The sequence below is a fragment of the Alligator mississippiensis genome, chromosome 6, assembly GCF_030867095.1.
Source record: "Alligator mississippiensis isolate rAllMis1 chromosome 6, rAllMis1, whole genome shotgun sequence".
Lineage (NCBI taxonomy): Eukaryota > Metazoa > Chordata > Crocodylia > Alligatoridae > Alligator > Alligator mississippiensis.
The window spans coordinates 91,451,559-91,473,451 of NC_081829.1; the positions used below are offsets into that span (position 1 = coordinate 91,451,559).

Here is a 21,893-nt window from a genome sequence, read left to right on the forward strand (position 1 = left end):
TTCTCCCTTTCTTCACAGGCCATTGCCTGCATTGCCCTCAACATAATACCAGCAACTCTGCAGTAAGGCCATGACTATAATCAAGCCCCATGCTTCAGGGCTTCATTTGGTCATCTGGGAGGATCAGGATTCACTTTTTTTCTATAGTTGGCCAGATGTCACATAAAAGATTGCCTTCCTCGGAAACATCCGATTGGTCACAGCTGGACTGGGTGGCTCTCGTCGGCTCTCAAGTGATAGTGAAAATCTTCTTCCAATCCTTAGCTGGTCTGTTTTGCTCACATGCTTGGAGTCTAACTGAGCAACAGATTCGTGGTTAGGAGATTCTGGAGGTTTTCCACTACCTCTGCAGCGTGAGGTTTAGCTCCCCTATTGCAAGAGTGCTCAACCCCCAGCCCATGGGCCAGATGAGGCCTGTGGACCATGTCATCTGTGTTATCACCACTTCCTTGCTACCAAAGTTTCAAACCTATGAGGCCTGTGGGACAAATAGCATGGCCCTGCATGCTAGATCAGGGTCACAAAACTTTTGAAAGGCCCAACCTGGGCATGTGGGAACCAGCAGAATCCAGGTATGTGAAGCCAGATCTAGGTGGTGCTTGGCTCGCTCTAGGGGTGTTTTGAGGAAATTCAATGGCCAATGGCGATAATCCAGAAGTCAGGTTAGATGTTCTAATGGGCTTTTCTGACTTCATACATCGTGAAATAGGGCAATCTGGGTTTGGTTACGGGAAGGGAAAAAGAGCGCACCAAAGCAGCAGTGACTGAATACGGAGCAGAAGATATGAATGTGGCTTGCTCACCATCTGCTATTTGCCTCTTTCCCTATAGAAAATAATTACTACTGGGTACAGAAAATTGGAGGCAGCAACCTCAAGACCTCACAGCAGCAACAGCCAATCCACAAACCCACGGGGAAAGGCTGGGCAAGTTTATTTATAGAGACTGTATATTGGTCAATAAAAGAGCTACACATTCCTAACTCCAGAGGCATATCACCCAAGTAGTCAAACAAGCAAGCGTGTTTCTCCATTTTGCACAGCCTTCCTCGGAGGAAATCAATACTTTTGCTAAATAAATAAATATACACAACAGCATTAATTCAGCTCAGTACGACAGGGCTTTCTTTTTCCTTTTTTATTTTACAGCAAAAGCCATTACATTTCCAGTGGCTGGAGGGGAAAAATTATCACTTATCTTGTCAGATGCCTGTTTTATTTTTTGTACAACAGAAATATATTATTTCAGTCCAGCAAGTTTGTTACTCGCATCTTAAAAAGGAAAGAAAAAGAAAAAAAGAAAGAAAGAAACCACAAACATACACGATAGGACAAAGTAATTAAATTTCAGCAAGCTTCTTCTGAAGTAAGCGTGCGCTTACCTCCGAGCGCTAAAGCAGTTCCACTGACGTCAAAAGGAGTATTCACACACTGTAAATCAATCGTACTTATGAGCCTTGCTGAATTCAAAGTAACGTTAAAGCCATAGTTAAGCTAGAGTTAAAAAAAAAATTAAGAAAAAAATATGCTTTAGTTGCTTTGTACAAAGTGGAAACATTTTGTACATTTGCTCCTCTCTCTCCCTCCGCCCCATATATACATAGTATTTATCCATTGTTCAAATTACAGGCAATTTAGAATTTGTGGATCTATATTCTAGATACAAAAAGTACCCTATCAATTACATAAAGCAATAAAACCTCTAATGATAGACAACACTATTTCTCTTCAGATACATACAAAAAGAAATATAAAGTGCTTATTGCAAGTCAATAATAAAAGAAACAGTGAAACATTAGCGCACCTTGCAAAGCATCATATGATTGTGTCTTTTGAGAAAGCTGTAATGGAAACAAATGGCCCTCCTAACTTCAGACTGCAACATTTTTAGAATGCATTTCTCCAAAAAAGCACCTTAAATTTTGAGATGATATATTTAAGCTAATTGTTTCATGTATCTCCTGTCAAAGAAAAAAAAAGATGACAACTCACAGCTAAGGCAAAAGCCTTTTCTTCCCCATTTTTCTCTTTGTAAGATTTAATATATATATTTTAAAATAAAATAACTCCTCACTTTGGATAATCATGTAAGAAAATAATACATGCAGCGCTCACCACAGCATGTGCACACTTCATTCAAACTAAAGAGAGTTTTAAATCTCCCTATTAAGTGATACTTTTGGTACTTTAATTAAGACGTGTGCACTGTTTGCAAATCTGGCCTTCATGGAGCCTGGTACTGAGAGTAATACCTAAGGTCATCCCCATCTGGAAAAAAGAGCAAAAGAGAATACGTCTCTTTCCTTTTCATCTAAAAGGGGCAAGCTGAGGGAGATCGCAGCGTCTCTCATTGTTTCCAGCTCTCTTCCGCTTTTGTCCCCAGTTCCCTACCTTTCTTTTCAACCTTAGCCTGCTTTTTCCTCTTCATGGTATCAAGGGCTGTGGTTGCTTGGAGAGGATTCAAAACAGCAGCAGATTTACAGACTCAAACCTCCCATGGAAACAGTTATATTCGCTGGGGGACAGAGCTTCAGCTTACATTAATTGTTTTGGTGAGGAGTGAATACTGTAAGACAGGGGTTTCAGCCAGGGGTACTTGTGATGGCCTCAGGGGGTACTCGGCAGCGGGCGCCACTGGCACTTCCACTGCCATGCTCGCCAACTGGCTGCTGGGGACCCCCCCACGCTTATCTGGCCGCCGGGTGTACAAAGACCTTCTCAACCGGCCGCCGAGGGTACAATGACCCACAAAGGTTGAAAACCCCTGCTGTAGGCTGTTTAAAGCCATTTTGGTATATATATTACCAATATAATTCCTTCATTTCTTTTTCTACTCCCTCTCACTTCCGGAGTAAAAGGCCACATAAGAGCTGGTTATTGAACAGAGGCCAAGTAGAAAACTGTTTGCGCTGCCCTTCATGCTCCATCTCATAAGGCGATGGGATAGTGTAGAAAGGGCAGGGGTCTCCCTCCGCTCCCTCTGACGAGATCTGGGGGACAGGTTTTCTACAACTTTGAACTAGCAGTGAGGAGAAACGAGGGCATCGCAAAGCCCCATTTTAGACGCAGCAAAAATCTTAGGGTGGTTTTGAATCTCATGCTCCTGCCATGCTGTTTTTTGGGGGACAAGGAGAAAGCAGTTCCTCTAGCTGTCCCCCTAAGAACCGAAGAAATAAAATATCCGTTCCTTTTTCTGATTACTTTCTCTAAGGAGGGCTGCTTGGCTGAGCCCTTTCGGGTCAGTCTTGAAATGCTGAAATAAGGTTGCCCCAGTTCCCATCTTGCTGCTTTGCCACTTTCTGAGATTGCAGCAGCTGATCTCGGAGAAAGCAGGACGCAGAGCAATGTTTTCTCTCCTCTCGTAGCGGAGATGCTAGTATTCCAGTGAGCCAGTGCTTGAGGCTTATTTGGGGATGCACTTAAATCCTGGCAGTCTGCTTAATCAGGTTTCACGAAGAACCAATTTAAGCCTATGGTAATTAGATGCAATGACTGCTTCTTAATGGGGACAGTATGCTGCCCAGCCTGGCTGAATTCACACACTTGTCTCACGTGATCTCCCTCTGGCTGGTTTACACTAGGGATAGGCAGGTGGCGGTGGGTGTATGTGTGTGTCTCTATACACCTATCTCTTTCTCAAGCATGTTTCAATAAAATGGGTGCTCCTGCTAATTTCTAACCCTGACCAAGTGCAACAGAGTGGCCTGTCCTCTTAAGAAAAGGCAGCTAGGGAAAGTGAAGGGCTGCAGCTGTGGGAAGGCTAATGAGGGTATGGCACTGGGAATCAAAAAGCCCGGTAGACAGGAGGTGGTGGGGAGGGGAAATGGGAGTCAAGGAGAAGCACCAGAGGTAGGAAACATCTGTGCTAGGAGGAGGACAAGCCTGGGAAAGGAAGTCTGAAGCCACAGCGGACTCATCTCAGGGTCCTTTGTTTCCTTACTCTGTTTGCTGAAGGGCAGTATAGGACTGGGGCAGGCTGAGCTGCTCCAGGCAGCAAAGGCCAGCGGGGTGAAAGCCTGCATAGTACTAAGGCTGGCTGAGACACATTTAGGGGAGGGACAAAGCCAGGCTGAAAAGCCCTGCAACAGCACCCTGCTATACCTAGTAAATGTAAAAAATGGAGTTATGAGAATGCTAAAAGGACACAATCTGATGAGCTAAGCACTCCAGCTGTTAAGCATTTTTAAATTCTCAAATGATCCCAAAATTTTGATTTAGTCATGCAAATTATTTAGCGTGCTCTCACTTTCCTCTGATATAAATAAGAGAAATAGAAGGTGACGAGAACAGAACTAAAGGATAAGGCGCAAAACAGAGCTCCTGATGAAGGCAAGTTAAGGAATATTTTGCTGGAGCCCCATGCCTGATGAGGATAAAAAGGATCCTGCTGATTTTGTTTTAAAAGTACAAAACCAGCAGCACTGTGACAACAGAAATAATCAAACATGAAAGAAAAAGTAGAGAATCACTGTAGACGAGAAAATGAGCTCATGAGGAGAGCCTCACAATGAAAAGATAACCAGTTATGCGAGGAAGAAAAGGATCCAGCTGTGCAGAAGTGGGAAGAGGAGAGGGAGAAATGATGAAGCCCTTGCCAACCCCATCGAAGCAGCTGCAGCAAACGTGAGTGTCCAATGGAGAAAGAGTGATAATGCTAGAGCAACGCTATGAGCCAGAGGGGATGAGACCAAGGTCTGATCACCAGTATTCAGCCTGAAAGGTGAGGCATATTCTCCCATTAAGTCTTTTCCCTGGAAGGATGCCCACAGAAATTAGGTATTGCCTAGGTAACGCATGTGGTTCGTGGTAACCTGCAGAGCCACACATTTAACATAACTACCTGCTTTGATTTCTCTTTGACCGTGAGTCCCTCTCACTTGTCTGCTCAGTTCTTACACCGACCTTCACAAAACATACTTTTCCCTATATTACCTCTACACATCACCCAGGACACTGTGCCAATCAGTCCTGGGAGAGTGTCACTTTTTCTGTCCGTAAAGACTTGACTTTAAAGCTTGTGATTCCCAGGGCTCTTGGGTTAAAAAATAAATAAATAAAAAAATCTATAGGAGCTATACCAGACAGAGGAGCTCCCATGGGGACCCAGCAGTCTCTTCAGACCCAGGAAAGTGCCAAGATACCAAACTTATCCTATTACCACTATATGACACCTAAATCCAATCTAACCTTTTCCAGTCTCTGAAAAAAACATTAGTTTATCTGCTTTTACAATGCACTACTGTCTTAGCCTTAAGGAAGTCACAAAAAGGACGTAAAAGGAGCCACCCACCCACTAATCTTTTGCATTGGCAGTTTTTCAGGGACTCCAGCGAGGTGGAATAGGATCTGGCCCAAAGTTCATAGGATTTAACCCTTTGAAAATGTTTCAGGTTTCCTCTGTCCCCCTGTCCAGAGGGACCACCCAGCACCACTTTGGTAGTGCAGGCAGAGGTGCACTCCCAAAATCTTTCATGAAAACCTGAAGACATTCCTGGAGCAGCTAGTCTGCACGACAAGGGACATCCCAGAGCCAGCTGACTCTTCCAGGGAGCTGAGGCTCGGCAGGACCCGCTCCCTCCCCAAGCACGAGGAATGAAGAGTCCCAGGGGCACGCGAAAGGAGCCTGCGACTTGGGACCAGGCCTGCTGGGACATATCAGCTCAGCCTTTGGCAACTGGGGTACAGCACAGGAGTGGGGACGACTCAAGGGAGAGCTGACCTGGGAATAAAAACAGCATGAAACGACCCAGGGAAGAACCAGTGAAGACGCTGCACTAAGGCATGCAAGTAGAAAACGCCAAAAAGGAGAAAGGGCAAATAGTGCAACTGTTAGGGTCAGCGTGGGTTCCTCCTTTGCTGCCATGGGGCAGGGGCTGCATGGACAGGTGTTCACAAAGCCCTGGATTAACTCATTCATCGTTTCACCATTGATTAATCACCGTGTCACAGTCTCCACACCATGAACTGTTGGTAACAACTCTCTACTGTAGAGACCATATTTTCTGGTATCTTAAGTACCATCCAGGTATTTTGAAATGGTTCCCCTCCTCTCCATGCCTTCCTAGCTTGAAACAGTCGGGAGCAGGGAGGAAGGAACAAAGAGCTTCCTGTGACAAAGTCCAGTCCTGTTCTTTCCTCTTGCAGGAAGAAACCACGATGCCCGTGAAAGTCCTGACGCCCCGAGAACCTCCTCCCTCTTGCTTGACATTCGATGACAGTCGGACATAAACACGGGAAGCGAAGGCCCTAGAAGAGAGAGAATCTCTCAAGTCGTGTGGGTCGTTCTTTCAAGGACCCCAAAGATGAGAAAGCTGGCATATTCATTAAACGGACAGTGAGAGACCCTAGTAACATCTACGCACAAACTTGAAGAGGATGCAGAAAAATACCCGCTTATATTCTTTTCCTCTATGTTTCCATATACATTTTACTTAGCACTTCAAGCCTGGTCTAAGACCCACTGAAGTCAATCGGCCTCTTTCCATTAATTTAAACAGGCTTTGGTAAGAACTTTGTTACCAAGACGACAGGAACATTGCTAATATCTAAAGCAGATGAGACAGTATCACACTAACTTAAAAGCAGCAGAAGAAAAATATAGGGCAAACTACTGAAATTAAGAACATTTAGACAGCTGAAGGAAAAAAAGAAGATTAAGAAAAGTGCTGTAAATACCAAGCAGACAGGTGGGAAGAATGCACCAGGCACTTTTAGCACTACATACAAAGAAACCCTATTAACAGAACAGGAGATTTTCAATTCCAGCCCTTTTTCTAAGAAGCAACTCACTATAACAACTAGACTAGCAGACCTATATTCAGAGAGCTATTAAAAAAAAAGGAAGATATCCACAGGATATACGAACAAAATGAAAGCTTACCATTCAATGTTAAAAGACCACTGGGATAACGTTAATGAGGTTCTTGCAAGAGCTAGATTTGGAGAGAGAGTAAAAGAAACAGCAAGTCTTTGATCACTCAAGAAATGCACACTGAAAAGTGATTGTTGGCTGCCTCATTTGGTTTTCTTAGGAGACAAAGAGAAATATCTTAACTACCTTGCCTCTCCTAGACCATTAAATAAACAGCCTCCAAAGTGTTAACTCTCTTTTGAAGCTGACCACACTTTTCCCTAGTTTTACATGTCTTAATATGTCAACTTCACCTAGACCCAGAATAGATATGCAGACACTAAAAGGAAAACACTAAGCCCTTTACTACCTGAGGAATGATAAAAACTCAAAAAGTCTTATACTTCAGGAACCTTATCCAGATTTTAAAATCTCTTATTCTATCAGTAAGAACTACACAAATAAGCAGAAATCTCCAGCATCCACAGTGAGAAACTTAATCTTTATTTAGTCTGATTTCACTTAGAAGACTGAAAATTCAGAGGCAACTCGGTTACGTTCTACAAGTACCATAAAAAGGAGAAGACCTTTGCTATTGGCTGCTGTAGTTTAAGGGACAACGGTATGAGTAGATTCAGTGTTTTTCAAATTAGGAACATGAAACATTTTTTTCAGCGCTGAAAACCATTAACCTAGGGCAGAGCCAGAGGGGGTGTAGTGGCACAGCTGCACCTCACTTTCTGACCATGCCGCAAGAGCAGCAGCCAGGGACTTAAGTCCCAAAGTAGGTAAGAATTACCCCCACCCCCTTCTCTTCCATGCTTAAAGACATATACCTTTCCATCTCCATCTGCTCCACAGCCTGCTGCTGCCGCTGTCCCCGGAGCGAGAGAAGCAGAAGCTGAGCCGTGTGAGTGCTGGGCTCAGCTTGGGGCTGGGGCAGCAGCAGATGGGTGCATTCCCCTTCCTTGCCTGCTCCCCCCAGGCGTTCTCCACCGACCTGGGAGCAGGAGCAGGAACAGCAGCCACAGCTGCCATCATCCTGAATAAGCATAGCCCAGCTGGAATGGGGCAGGAACTCCCCTTGCCCTGGGACAGTGCGGATGCTGGCAGCAGCAGGTGGGGTAGAGGAAGGGCGTGGAAAGGAGGAGAGCAGACATGCCTCCAAGCATGGAGGGGAAAGCAGGGGGGGGATTCTTACTTTCCTCGGGACTTAAGTCCCCAGCTGCTGCTCCCACGGTGCAAGAGCAGGGAGGAGGCAGGGGGAGAGAGAGGGGTGCAGCCACACCTGCAGCTCCACTCGCTGTACCCCTACTCTTTGTAAAATCCTGGATGGGTTTCTTCAATTAACAGCTAGGACCGTTCACCTGCGGAAATGGCAGGTTCCATTACCAGCATCTGGGGGGCTTTAAATTCAAAGTGCAGTGTCTCTACACAACAGATATGGGGCAGCCCCAACTTCCAGGGCCCAAGAGCGTTGACAGACATGGTGAGGAGAACAATTTTCCCCACTGCAGGAACTACCATGCAAAAGCCTATGGCCTATTATATGGTAGGTCCAATTATGTTTCCACTTGGCCTTGAACAGTGGGCAGCCACCGTTTTTAGCGATATTCTTTTTGGTCATTATTCCTTCAGGCAAACAGAAGTGGGAGTTTCCCCCAGCTCTCACTTCCTTACTACACATGGCACAATTACTCTGGTGTGCTAGAGAAGCAGTCACATGATATGTCAGTCTACCAGGGTAAGTCATGCCACTCTGGGGTAAAGTTGCCCCTTGGAAAATAAGAAATAGCTATACGCTGGTGCACTGATTGTGTGCCCACTGCTCCAAGCCATTTAACATTAGTAAGGAATACCACTTATCATTAGAGATTGCTTCTATTTTTGAGCAGTTAACTGAATGGTATGTTTAAAAGCCCAGTTTGTGCTTGACTTATTCTGGGTAATGTTCCACTGAAAGACCACACCAAATAATAAGGACTACAAGTGAAACCATTTCAGGGCTACAGTGAAATCATTTCCAGTTCAAGGAATCTCTTTAAGAAAAGAAAAGAAAAGAAAAGAAATACAATGTCACTCCACATTTCTGCATCTGTCAAACTGGCACAGGCTTTCATTACAGTGATATTTCAGGATTTGAGTTTGACTAACAGCTACACAAAAAATGAATTGTTTCTCTCCCTCAAAATTTACCAAATTTAATAAAATATAAAACACCTTTTTTTGGTATCAACGTAGTAATAAAAAGATACACTCCCTTCAGCATCTTTCCAGCATACAGCGAAGAGCTAGTTTTTAGCAAGAGACCTTTTTTCAGTGTATAAAACAGAAGAGAAGCGAGGAAGCAATAAGCACTAGATATTTTGTGCATATGAGAGAAAGGGGTCATTCTCCTTGCACTGCAGTATATCACCCTCCATGTATAGGCTTGTAAATTTACTCAGGAAGGCAAGACTATCCCGGTCCAATCTCAAAATGTCTCAATCATTCAGTCTTTTTCCTTGACCTGACTTATCACTTATCTTCACAGCTCACAGCAGATTCTTCCGAATGCTCGGTCTTTAATTTTTTATGTGACGGTTCTTCTGGGAGAAGAGACATGCAATGCTCTAGGGACCGTGCAATTTCATCAATTGTCCATTTGTCTTCATGAAGCGTGTGCTCCTCTAGGGTAAATGGCCCATGCTTGGTTCGGGTCAGCTCTCGCACACTGGCACAGGAAGAGAGTTCTACACGGAAAAGGGGGGGGAACAACCAGGAAAAAAACAGTGAACAGCCCGAATTATAAATCACAGAATTCATTAAAAAATCCCACGTCAAATATTTCTAGAGAGTGTTTCCACATATTCCTAGTTGGAGAAAAAGGGTCTGATTCAGATTCTCAGCTCACTTATATCAACAGGAATGTCAAGCACTCTTTGATTTCAACAGGCTTGCTCCAGCCGAACAGAATCAGATCAAAGGCTGGCGGGAGATTTTCCAAATTCTAACGAACAGGCGAAGTGAAAAATTAAAACAGCAGTGGGCCACTGGGTGCAGGATGAAGAGCAGCATCTAATATGCACTCTTCATTCCCTCAGGGTAAAATTTTCAACAATGCCTCAATGACTTTGGAGCCTGAGCCCCATGCCGAGAAGCAACGTTAGGTCATAGATTTCACAGACATTAGGGCTGGAAGGGACCTCGGAAGATCATCGAGTCCAGCCCCGCGCCCAAAGGGCAGGAAGTCAGCTGGGGTCATAGGATCCCAGCAAGATAAGCATCCAGTTTGCTCTTGAAGGTGTTCAATGTAGGCGCTTGAACCACCTCCGGTGGCAGGCTGTTCCAGACCTTGGGGGCTCGGACAGTAAAGAAACTCTTAGGTCTTAGGAATGAAACTCTGTGTCTGTGTACCAAACTTACCCATACCAGAAGTGGCACCCTCAGGCAGGCTATCTCGCTGCTGGCGGGCTTGCCTCGTACCCCAGTGCAGTGTAGCTGTCAGCTGGAGGAGGGTTGACTACCACCGAGTGACAGGGATAACTGCCCGATGCCTGGCATTGTGTGCATGCAGCTATGCTGCTGCTGGCTTCAGAAGCTGGTTTCGGCAGCAGCGGGGCCCAAAGACGGGTCCAAGCAACGTTCCCACCCACCTGCGATGTTTTCCAAAAAGGTGAGACGTGAAGCTGCTCTCATGTGTGCCGGAGACAGAAGACTCAAGAGCAAGCTCAGAGGGATAAGCCCAGAGCAGCATCAGGGTGCACTACTAGGTTGGGAGCATGCTTGTGGATGCAGGTCCACTTGGCCCTATTCTCATCAGATGCCACTGCCACTGCAGGAGACAAGCCCTCCAGAGCGTCAGTGCTTTAGTACCTTCTGAAAAAAGGGATGGGCATTTTGGGAAAAAATCCCCCCACGATAATTATTAGGGCAGTATAAGCCAAAAGAAGGGGGGAAATCTAATATCCATTGGGAGAATAATTCATTATCATTAAGATAAAATGAATCGGTAAGCAGGGTCAGAAGACTACAACACGCACACAAAGTGGGCCACTAGATGTAGGATGAACTATAGAGTTTAAAATACACCTGCATTCCCTCAGCCATGGGAGGATTTCTATTGCACTTCAAATCTTGAAAAGGAACAAATTTGGGGCAGGGACCTTGGCTTTTAATTTGTCTTTCAAAGGTTTAAACACAAGCTAGAATGCCAGACAGACAATAACAAGAAAAGGGAAGCCTTGACTTGCCAAGGAACAAAATATGGTATTGAAATTCTTGCTGTCTCTCTTCCCATTCAGCTTTCCATACGGCAAATTTAGCCTTGAAAAGCATTTAAATGGTCTATCCAATGCTCCATCACGCCACTCCTCTGATGTAGGGCAACCAGACAAATAACCCAATAAGAAAGCAACATAGCTCACGAAAGATGAAAGGCAGCAAAATAATCATGAATGGGAAAAGGTCTCCAGCAAGCAGGATTTTAATATAGTCAGGGTAAGGCTTTCTGAATTTAAAAGAAACAACTTATCCTTCTTCCTCTGCTCACCCGTAATGTAAGATTTTCCATATGATTTCCCTCTCCCCTACCCCAATGTTGTTACTGACCTCAATTTTTAGTCTCCACCAGGAATCACTTGGCAAATATTTGCCCTCCTCTGCTTACCCTTTCCTGGCAAATATTCCAGTACATAAAATGAATGATGAGAATTCAGCATTTTAACCCAACACACAGGTCTGGTGACCAGAGATATGGAAAATGAGAATATTCTTGTATTACCAGAGACATTCATTCCTTAAGCTGTCATGCTTTTTTCTTTGCCTACCTTTGCCAATGTCACTGACCAAGCTTCTGACATAAAAGCCACCGCCACATTCAACATCTGCAATGTTAACAGTGACATGGTAAATTGTCAGCCCAGTATGAAATCTATTTTACATAGAAACAGTGCTCCCAAACAAATGTAAAAATGCACTAAGCAAACAATCCGGTGATAAAATATTTATGGAATACGATATAAATTATTCATCCTGTAACATATGTGCGGGTGAGATTGCAAAGCCAGAGAGGGGAGAAGGCAAACATAGCAGCGACTCAGCAAATGCATTATAAATTAACTATTGGCAATGGCATTTTAATAAGAGCTTCAGCCTTGTTCACTTGAAAGGTTTTGAAAGGTCATAAGTTTCCCAATTTCTAATGACGAAAAACAGCGATTTGAAAGTGTTACCCCGAGCTGCCTCCCCACCCCCTAGCACCGACGCCACGCAAAGCACAAAACGCCGGCAGCTCCAACAAGGACTGTGACATTTTAAAATCCACCTTTAGCTTACCCCCCTTCCCAGTCCCCTGTGATCAGCTGCTAATCACCCAACCATAAAATAACCACTTAAATAACACACGGTAGTGAAATATAGTGCTCCTACCTACTTACCATACAACATACAGTACATCAAAGGACTTCCAAGGGAACACTTAGGCAGTTCCCAAGGGAGAAGTCTTTCCTGCCCTCACCTTCAGCACCAAACAGGTTGAGAATGACAAGGGCCTCTCTCTAGTTGCTGTGCTTCTAGACATGCTACCCGTCTCCATTTCTCCAGGTGGTGGCTAACCCCTTCTCCCCTACGGTGTCAGTGTCCCTCCCCGTTTCAAGACACCACAGAGCTGGCAGCAGCTCTCGGGATCGGGGCAAGAGAGAGGAGAGGTGAGCAGGGAGGCCTGCGAAGGAGGGAGCGAGTCCGAGAGCTGCACGTGGAATCATATCTATGTCTAACCAGCCTCGGCTCAACCCAAAGGGAGCACGCTCGCTGCAGAACGGGAATGTCCACACGCAGCCCCGCATCAAAACCACCGAGCGTGGGAATGGCAACCCGTCCCATTATCTCGGTCCCAGGCTACGTGTAGGCAATCCTTAGCAACGGGCCGAGGGCATCAGCCCGTGTCAAATCTTTGGCTCTTACCCAGCGTGAACAGCGGCGGCTGGAAGTTCTGGAGAGAAAGGTTGTAAACTCTAACTGGCCGAGCGGGCTTTGCTTCCACTGCTACTCCTTTCTTCATGAGAAACGATAGCCTTTGTCCATCTTTCTTCAAAGCAGACCAGCTGATTACATAGAGCATACAAAAGCGTGTCACGCAGAACGCAAGCTCTCCAGGCTTTTGACACTATTAATATTGCACTCCACTAGGATGCATTTTTACCCTTCTAATCTTCTTCAAGTGGTTATAAAAAAAAGGAAGAAACGAGTGCTGCTAAAACCTTTTAGACACAGGGGTCTGTTTATGTTGCAACTAGTTAACTGCAAACTAAACACAAGAGAGTCAATCATTTGACACTTGCGTCTGAAAAGGCTTCCGAGCTGAATTTACCACTTACAATGAAAAGAGCGCCTTTCACTCGGAGCCTGGACACGTGGCACGTTTACACGGGTGAAATCAGCTTTTTCACCAAGAAATCAGGAGGGGACAGAAGGCAGGGTAATCCTACAGAGGTCTAACTTACTTACCCATTTACCGGGTAATCCTGCAGAGGTTTAATTGACTTGAATCTGGCAGAGAATTACCACAGATTAAGAAAAAAATCAAATGGAAAACTACAGAGGCATCAGCTATATTTAGGCTTGGTAGGGTTCAATTTTTATCAGTAAATGCTGGTAAACGTCGATTTTACCTCGCACTCACACACCAACAAAAGAATATTTCCATCTTTAATAATCAAAATCTATAGAAAGGGGACACAAGAAAAATAATGGCTGACGGAGCGTGTGACAACAGGGGGGCAGTCCTACAGACCTGTGCTGACTGCTTCGGACTGCGACCCCCAGGAGCCCCAAGGGACTGCGAACAAGGGAAGAAGTGACAAGGTGGACGAGAGAGCTACAGGCGAGCGGAGCCAAGACTGATGGCAGCTCTGCCGCTCAGCTGGCGGCGGTCCTACAGTACTTCCATTTGTCATGGCGGGCAGTTCAACTGCACTATTGCAAGAGTATACCGCCATTAATAAATTGTCTGCCCCCCAAGCCTCTTAATTTCTCACAATCCTGAAAATTTTAAATCAATAGAAACTGAAAGAAATGCTTAAAAATAAGCATTGATATTATCTGGCAAAATGATTAAAAACTGAAACCAAATTCTGCCAAGCCTACTTATACTGGTTTAGACACTGCCTGTCCCCAAATGATCCTGGAGGCTGTTCATTTTCCAAGTGCCATAACAGTACTTAATGCATGCAGTTATATCCGGATATGCTCATGAGCCTGCTGTCATTTACCTCAACGTACAAAAGCTGGGCCAGTTACACCAGTAAAAAGGTGTCATTTGTGCAGGCCTTCTGCTTCACACAAGTTGTCCCACTCAGCTCTATGGCACAGAGTATTATGCTGGACTCATCAATGGCCATTGCAGCTGGTGTTGTACAGGCAAGTTCCCTCACACAGCCCCACTTCACAATTTGACCTGAAATAACCTTCCAGTGTTGGTCTCGGGTATCTTGGGGAAGCAACTGCCAACTACATAGCCTTGTTCAAGTGCCCGCTATCAATGAAATTACATTCATTGCACTAGTGACAGATGGCCTTATTCAAAGCCACCAACATCAGGCTTTGAATAATGGGTAAGGGGTGTGTGTGTGTGTATGTGTGCGTGTACACATACACACACGCACACACATCTTAATGGGTATTTACCCATTATTCAAAGCCTGATGTTGGAAGCTTTGAATAAGGCCATGTGTCACTAGTGCAATGAATGTAATTTCATTGATAGCGGGCACTTGATATATACACATATACACACACATACACATATATACACACATATGCACATATATATCACTTGCTTGAAGGAAACAGAATTGGGTTTTCAGGCATGTAAATTTTAAAATGATCTCCGATATTTCTACATGAAACCTAAAAAGCCCTTTACTTTATAGAACTAAATGGAGGCCTCAAAATATTTTCCTCCAACTAACAGATAAGAGAGTCCCAACAAAACCCTGTAAAAACATCTTCAGACGATGCTCTATATTAAAATTTAGCCACCACAAAGCACAGTTCAAGGGACAATTTGTGTCCTATGTTTAAATCAGATGCAACCCTCGGCAGTGAGCCTGGCAGGTTAACAACAACCGAAGCCTGCCTTGCTGATATCCTCTTGTCAAAACAGCTTCTTGGCAAAAGAGACTTCTGCTGAAAAGCTTCCCAAAAGGGAGCATCACTACTAGTCATGCCCAGATCTAAGCAATCCCGGACTTACAGTGGAGGAACTTGCATTATGTCCCCTGTGAACTTCTGCAGCACTTTTTCAAGATCTCCTTTTGTTATTTGATCTGTCAAGAGGAAAGAGGACACGTTAGCACTGATTACTGATATGGCGCCACTGGTATTTATGGTGGGTATCATCCAAGCTAGGAAAAAATGCCAAACAGAGCAATGAAAAAAACATGCAATACCATCATATTCAGTATGGAGTCCAATTCCCCTGTGTAACTGCATCTAGACCAGAAGGTTGTGTATAAATAAGACCCAAAGGGAGAAGCTCTCTCTTTCCTGCCCCCTCTGCTTCCCTCACCTTTTCCTTTCATCTCCTCTCCTGACCCATGTTCCTTTATCTCCTTGAATTACCTGGGGGGTCCCATCCACTCCACAGATCTGAACAGATTTTGTGAATGTCAACTCTACTGAAACTGGTGGTCAGCAGGAAAATTCAGGACTCCTAACACACCATGCTGACTGTAATCAGAAGCTGCTAGAATCCCAGCATATATCATTTTGTTAATATTTTCTATTTCCACTCCGCCCTGCACATTCATATGTTGAGTAAGCTGCGCACGACTAGAAAAATCACGCATATTTTGGATTTTAATAAAGACTCATAAAAGAGAGAATTTCTTAACTCAGACTAGGCCACTTCTCTTAACAGGAAATCCAGAGTTGCAGGGGAAAGACATGAAGGGTCATTTGAAAAGTAAAGCAAATATTTCCTTTCCAGTAAAACAGAGGTGTCAAGCTCATCCAGCCCCAGGGGCCAGATGAGTGCAATGGGGTCAGTCCACAGGCCAGACAGGATGTGGGGGGGCACTGCAGCTGGCACAGTCCCTGCCCCAGCCACTCCGGGGTGGTGCAGGGACCACTCCGGTCCCTGCACCACCCCGTGCAGCACGGCCCTAGAGCTGCTGCAGGGCTGCTCTGCACAGCCCGAAAGCCAGAGCCACTGCGGGGTTGAGCAGCAGTCCTGGAGCTGGGGCTGCCACCACCAAGAGCTGTGCAGCCTGGGCCCTGGAGCGGCGGGTATCCTCTCTGCGGCTAGGCTGCTGACAGCAGCAGCTTTGGGGCCATGTAACGTGAAAAAGCTCCATCCCAGCCCCCTCTTTGGGCGGTTTTTTTTTCTCTTCTCTTTCTCTCTCTGCCCATGAGTCTGTCAACCACCTGGCTGCCTAGGTGATCCCCTAAGGGGGCGGGGGGGGGGGGGGTGTTCCCTCTTCATGGGTCCAGGTGCTTTGTGTAACCTTAAAGCCACTGACCTGGAGGGGCGATCCTAAGGCAGTGCTTACTCCTCAAGGTGAGGGCTCACACATTTGTTCAAACTGACTGGTCAGCATCAGTGGTGCTCAGAAAAGACCTGGTTTTGGTGGGGTTCAGGTGAGGAGATCAGAAAGGTTATTTGAAGGGTCACTCCATCTTGGGAGCAGAGACGTCTTCTTGGAAACACACATGTGCAGAAGCATAGGCCTCCAGAAATCTTGGGTTGAATATGTGAGTAACTTACCTGATATTTAGCCACTCATTTAGGACCTGCATATCAAAAGGGCCAAACGAGCCTATACTGATTTGCTCAAAGCAGTTTCCTTTCGATATTCCTTTTGTTTTGTATTCCTTCCCCATGCTCTCCCTCTTTGATCAATAAAGCTATCTGTTATAGCACGCCTCACTGTGGGTGCCGGAAAGGGTGAGATTAACCTTAGAGCTCCCTTTGCTCAGCTACATAAGGGAGGCTACTCTTAATGCTGCAGGCTATAAGAAGGATTCAGATACATCCTGCTGGGGGCAAAGCACCCCCAAAGTCTGCAGGGTCTGTGTACCCCAGGATGCGCAGAGCCCTAAAAAAGACCCAGGCCCGGGTGGTGGCGGCGGTTACCCCAGGCTTGCTCCAGATAGGCGGGTGGCCAGACATAGGTGCCCCAGGAGAGACACTCAAAGTGTGGTTTTTGGTCGAGCACAGTGAGGTGGGCGGCTCAGCATAGGCACCCCTTACTGGCCCACCACATAACATGCTCTCCATACTGCCTGTTGGTTACTCCATGACCCACAGGCAGCATCAGAGGTCGGATGATACAGCTCCGTGGGCAGTAAAAGAAGAGCAGTGGTGAAGTTTGTAGTACCGCAGTTGAGCCACATCTGGAGTCCTGTGTTCAGTTTTGAGCCCCCCACTACAGAAAGGATGCGGACAACCTGGAAAGAGACCAGCGGAGAGCAACAAAACTGGTTCAGGGGATGGGGCACATGACATATGAGGAGACGTTGAGGAAACTGGGCTTATTTCTTCTGGAGAAGAGAAGACTAAGAGGGGATTTAACAGCAGCCTCCAACTGCCTGAAGGCTAGTTGCAAAGAGGATGGAGCTGGACTGTTCTCAGGGGTGGCAGATGACAGAGCAAAGAGCAATGGTCTCAAGTAGCAGCAAGGAAAGTTTAGGTTAGATATCAGGAAGAAATTTCTCACTAGGATAGTAAAACACTGGAACAGGTTACCCAGAGAGGTTGTGGACTCTCCATCCTTGGAGGTTTTTAAGATCTGGCTAGACAAAGCCTCGGCTGGGATGATCTAGGTGGGGGTGGTCCTGCTTTGAGCAGGGGGTTGGACTAGATGACCTCCTGAGGCTCCTTCCAACCCTCCTTTTCTATGACCTGAGTAGTGCCGTTTCTTACAGAAGGATTTGACTCGTGTTATCTTTCTGGAGTCCAGGCAAAGTGACACTCTGCATAAAATAAAATGACAGTCCCTTTATTAGCTTTCATCCTTCAGTCTTTAAGGAGCTCTTTCCTTGCAGCTCTCCTCAAAGCAGACAGCTGTCAGGGTATAAATAAGGCTTATTCCTCCAAAAGACAAGCTTTTCCCCCACTGCAGCTTTAAAAAACCAAACGACTAACTGTTCACTTGTGCAACCTAAACACTTTGCAACCTCGAGAGCAGACACTGCCACTATGCTCAGCAGCTGCCTAAAGAAGTATCATTAATAGTAATGCCATAGCCGTTCATAAATCAGTCAAGGATGCTGAGAGAGAACAATGCGCATCCGAACGGAGGAGGGGAACAGTAGCATCATTTATACTGTCAATTCAGAGCTCCCCCCTGAACAGCCTCCTGTCCAGGGCTGTTCACAGCCTTGCCGTTTGTAGTGCCGCAGTGGAGCAAGGTGTCACAGCAGATGCCATATGGCAGTAAATCAGCTTGACACAACAGTATCCTTATGATCCCGTCAGCATTTCCACTGTGAACCCCAGTTTGCTCCAGGCGAAAATCTGGCATGTCAGATCTAAGCACAAGTGTCAGCTTGTCTTGCCTTTCAGTTTTTACCCCCTGGATTAGATTTGTGGTCAGGGCACCCAGTGAGACACCTGGGTCCAATTCCCGCTCTGATCTCACGCTCTCCAGATTGAGAGGGGAGTAGAAAAAGCCATGATGGCCCCCGGGGAAATCACTTGTACTACAGGCAATTTACTAATCTTTCCAAAAAAGTGAATATGTGAGGTTTGATCTAGTCCGGGCCTTAATAAACAACCGGTGCAGTGTGTTATCCAATAAGCACCTGCAGATGAGTTTGAGAGGGTTTAAACCATTCATGTTCCTCTCCAATTGTTTCTCATGACGCGAGCAGCCCAGTATTAAATCCTGGTGATATCCTTTTAAAGGATAAATATCCAGGCTGCCCCTTCCCCGTTCTCTGCAAAGCTCAACATGTCAGTTTGAATTTTTTAGCTTTCACTTTGAGCTGCCTTTGCTTTTATGGGTTTACATTAGGCCCTTGACTTTGGTTGAACATCGCATAAGCTGGAAGAATAGCCCTCCTGCTTTAATAAGCATATCCACACGCTTTATATAGTGCACGCTTACCTATTTCCGAGGGGTTAGTATTGCTGGTAATTCAACCAACCACCATGGCACCCCACATTCATGCTAAACATCCTCCCCGGGCTTGTGTTTCTTCGGTTTTCCCTGCAATCCCTTTCAGTCCTGAACCTGAGGCCCCTCTGCTGTGGGGATATCCTCTAATTCTCCTTGCCTGATAGGAGATAAAGTCCCATCTGATAATATAATCCAGCAGGAGTTATAATATCACTTCGTATGGGATTCAAGCGCCAGAGAAAAAAAATGATTCAATAAAGGAACCTTGTCCTTCTATGCAAGCATCAAAAAATCTGCCACCCTGCTCCACAGCAGTTTAAAATACAGCTGTCATATCTGTCATGGGCTGTACGCATTATAAAAATGCTTTAGAAAGCTTGTCCTAAACACTTAGAGAAATGATGTGACCAAAAAGGTCTCTGCACAAAGTGGATACCGATGGAGTATTCCCCTGCTATCATTCCCTCAGCATCCCAACGCACGAGCAAGTCAAGGACTGCTATGCTCCCCACAAATCCAGAATAACTATTGGTTTTTGAGGCCAGAAGTTTCCAGGTGAATAGTGCTTTCAGCTACTGATCAGATTAGAGCAGTAAAACAGGTCAGCAGATAAAACGAACAAAATAAAATCTACCAAACAAAATGGCATGACTTGGGCAAAGAGCATTGTCATGCCTCCTAAAGACCGACATGCGTTTAGGATAGATACCCATAAACTGTAGCAACAAAAAAAAAGCAACCAGGAAATAAATCATGAAGATGACAGCGGCCGTAGCAGCTCGAGGGGCTTTGCCAATTTACATCCGTTGATGATCAGGCCCAAAGTCAAGTTGCAAATGAATCAAAAAGATGAAAAAAGGTTTTTATTTGTCAAATTATTCACCAACTCTGCTAATGAGACTTTAGCTTAAGTGGTAGTGCGCCTGGGGCAGTCTTGCAAATTCTGTTCCCTCTGCCTTGACATATCCTACATGGAGCCAGGGAAGGAAGTGAGCTTCATGCTGTTATACATCATTAACATAAAAAAGCCACATTTAAATGGCTCTCCCAAAAAGAAGAGCACTAACTACGTTCCTAGCTACCACCCAAGGCCACTCTCACAAATGCATGCAACAGTTTCCACTTGGATCTAGCTGCACAAGCTTCCTTTTTGCCATTCAACTCCACCATCCGCCAAAAAAAAAACCAAACAAACAAAAACCTAAAGGTTTAAAAGTGATAAACACAAGCTGCTCTTTTCAACACCTCCTTGCCCTATGTGTAACTTGTATTTACAGGAGTTTGTTTTTTGAAGTGCTGCCTAGAGACCATTTTAGGACTAAAATTTAGTGCTTGCTTATGGTTCAGGCAGCGGGCAGCCTTTTGCACGCACTCTCCACTAAGGGCCCAGCAGATGCTTCAAAGAGATTGCTGCGGGTTTCCTGTCTTCCCTCCCCCTGGTTAGGCCCAGTGCTGAACTCCTGTCGGGACCCAAAGGACTTCAGGCTGGGGTTTGACCCTTGTGCTCAGCTCGAGCCGCATGGTTAGCTTGAACTGTGGTCAAGACCTGCACCCAGTGAAAGGAGAAGATGGAAAAATACTGTCCATGATTTGAAACGAATCTGGAAGTTGGTTACCTAAATTACCTGGGCAAAAAAGGAACAGTCAGAGCAAAACCTACCCCCATCTAAGGATGAAAAGATGACCTCAGAATAGAAAACCCCAGTTAAAGGTAACCATATTTGGCAAACAGAAGCAGGAGTATTAATATACATTAGGAGGAAGGCTTAAGTTAATTGTATGCATTAAGAAATGCAAGCTATATGGCATATAAAGAGAGGTGAGAGCGCACCCTGCAGAACACTGCTGAAGGAAACCCAAAGAGATCCTGTCCCCGACCCAAGATCCTGTCTCGACATCAGACACGGGAACCAGGAGCCCCGGACAAGACTTCATGGCCTGATCAACCAGGGAAGTTGTGCTCCTAACACTATGGGGTGGTGAGCATCAGGCTGCCTCGTGTGGGTCCCACCGCCCAGGCCTGGCCCGCTGGACCTCTGGTGCATCCCGATGGTGCCTCCCAGGTGCCCGGCCTTACACCTGGGAGGGGGTTGCAAACCCAAGTGGCATGGCGCTGCTCTTAGGGTTTGGGATGCTGTGCACCACCGCGGGCACAGAGCGCTCGGCTGCACGCCGAGGGTGGCAGACCCGAGCCATCATGTGCAGCTCCAGGGTCTGGTGGCAGCACTATGTGCACTGAGTATCCTGGGAACCAAGCTGCCAGGGTCGGCCCTGTGCACCGGGCTGTGCACCGTGTGGGGGCCCGGCAGGCTCACCCTCCTCCCAGGGCTGAAGCTCCAGCGGTGGCTCCTCCAGCGGCGTCTCCACAAGCCAAAGACTACCGCCCGCGGGGACAGCTCTCCCCAGCTTTTCTCAGCTCCGTTCTTGTTGAGTCCCTCGCTGCGTCTGCCCTCACGCTCTCCTTTTATATGCTTCAGGGGCCCCTGAAGTCAAGCAGACCTGCCATGCTGCAGTCCTCAATCAGGTCGGGAAGCTCCTCTCCCCCTCCCTACGGGAAAGGGGCGGCACCCACGTTCCTCAGCTTGTTCCTGATTGGTGGATTGGCTCCACCAATAGGAAGTAAGGATTAGCCCCAGGACGTGTTGGAGCTCAGTTGGGTAAGTCTGTCACACAGTAAAGAAATGAAACCCTAAGCAAAGGGAAAGCATTGTGAGATGCATTTGTTCTGAAATGGGAATCAAGTTTTAAAAACTTTTGCTATTATTTCATTATGAATTAGTGCACGTTCTGCAGTGAATAGGGTCAGCCTCACAGAGGGTATGAACAGGCACTCATTTATAGCGGTGCAAATTTCTCAGAAATTTCTGTTGGTAAAACTCCTCCTGGGAGATGGAGCAGTACAGGCGTTCAGCCTGCAGCCACCTCCTCTCCCCTGCTCCCCAT

The 21,893-nt window shown here is 46.0% G+C and overlaps 1 protein-coding gene across 1 annotated transcript in view; it reads right to left on the reverse strand.

The window, feature by feature from the left end:
• Positions 1-7,332: 7,332 nt before the first annotated feature.
• The window catches only part of TRUB1 (TruB pseudouridine synthase family member 1), a 45,916-nt gene continuing 31,355 nt past the window's right edge, over positions 7,333-21,893 (reverse strand). The window contains exons 5-8 of the mRNA XM_006264738.4: positions 15,083-15,155; positions 12,793-12,932; positions 11,658-11,714; positions 7,333-9,581 (exon numbers count right to left, since the gene is read on the reverse strand). Coding sequence (XP_006264800.1) covers positions 9,367-9,581; positions 11,658-11,714; positions 12,793-12,932; positions 15,083-15,155 — 485 coding nt within the window. The 3' untranslated portion in view covers positions 7,333-9,366. The remainder of the gene's footprint in view (positions 9,582-11,657; positions 11,715-12,792; positions 12,933-15,082; positions 15,156-21,893) is intronic.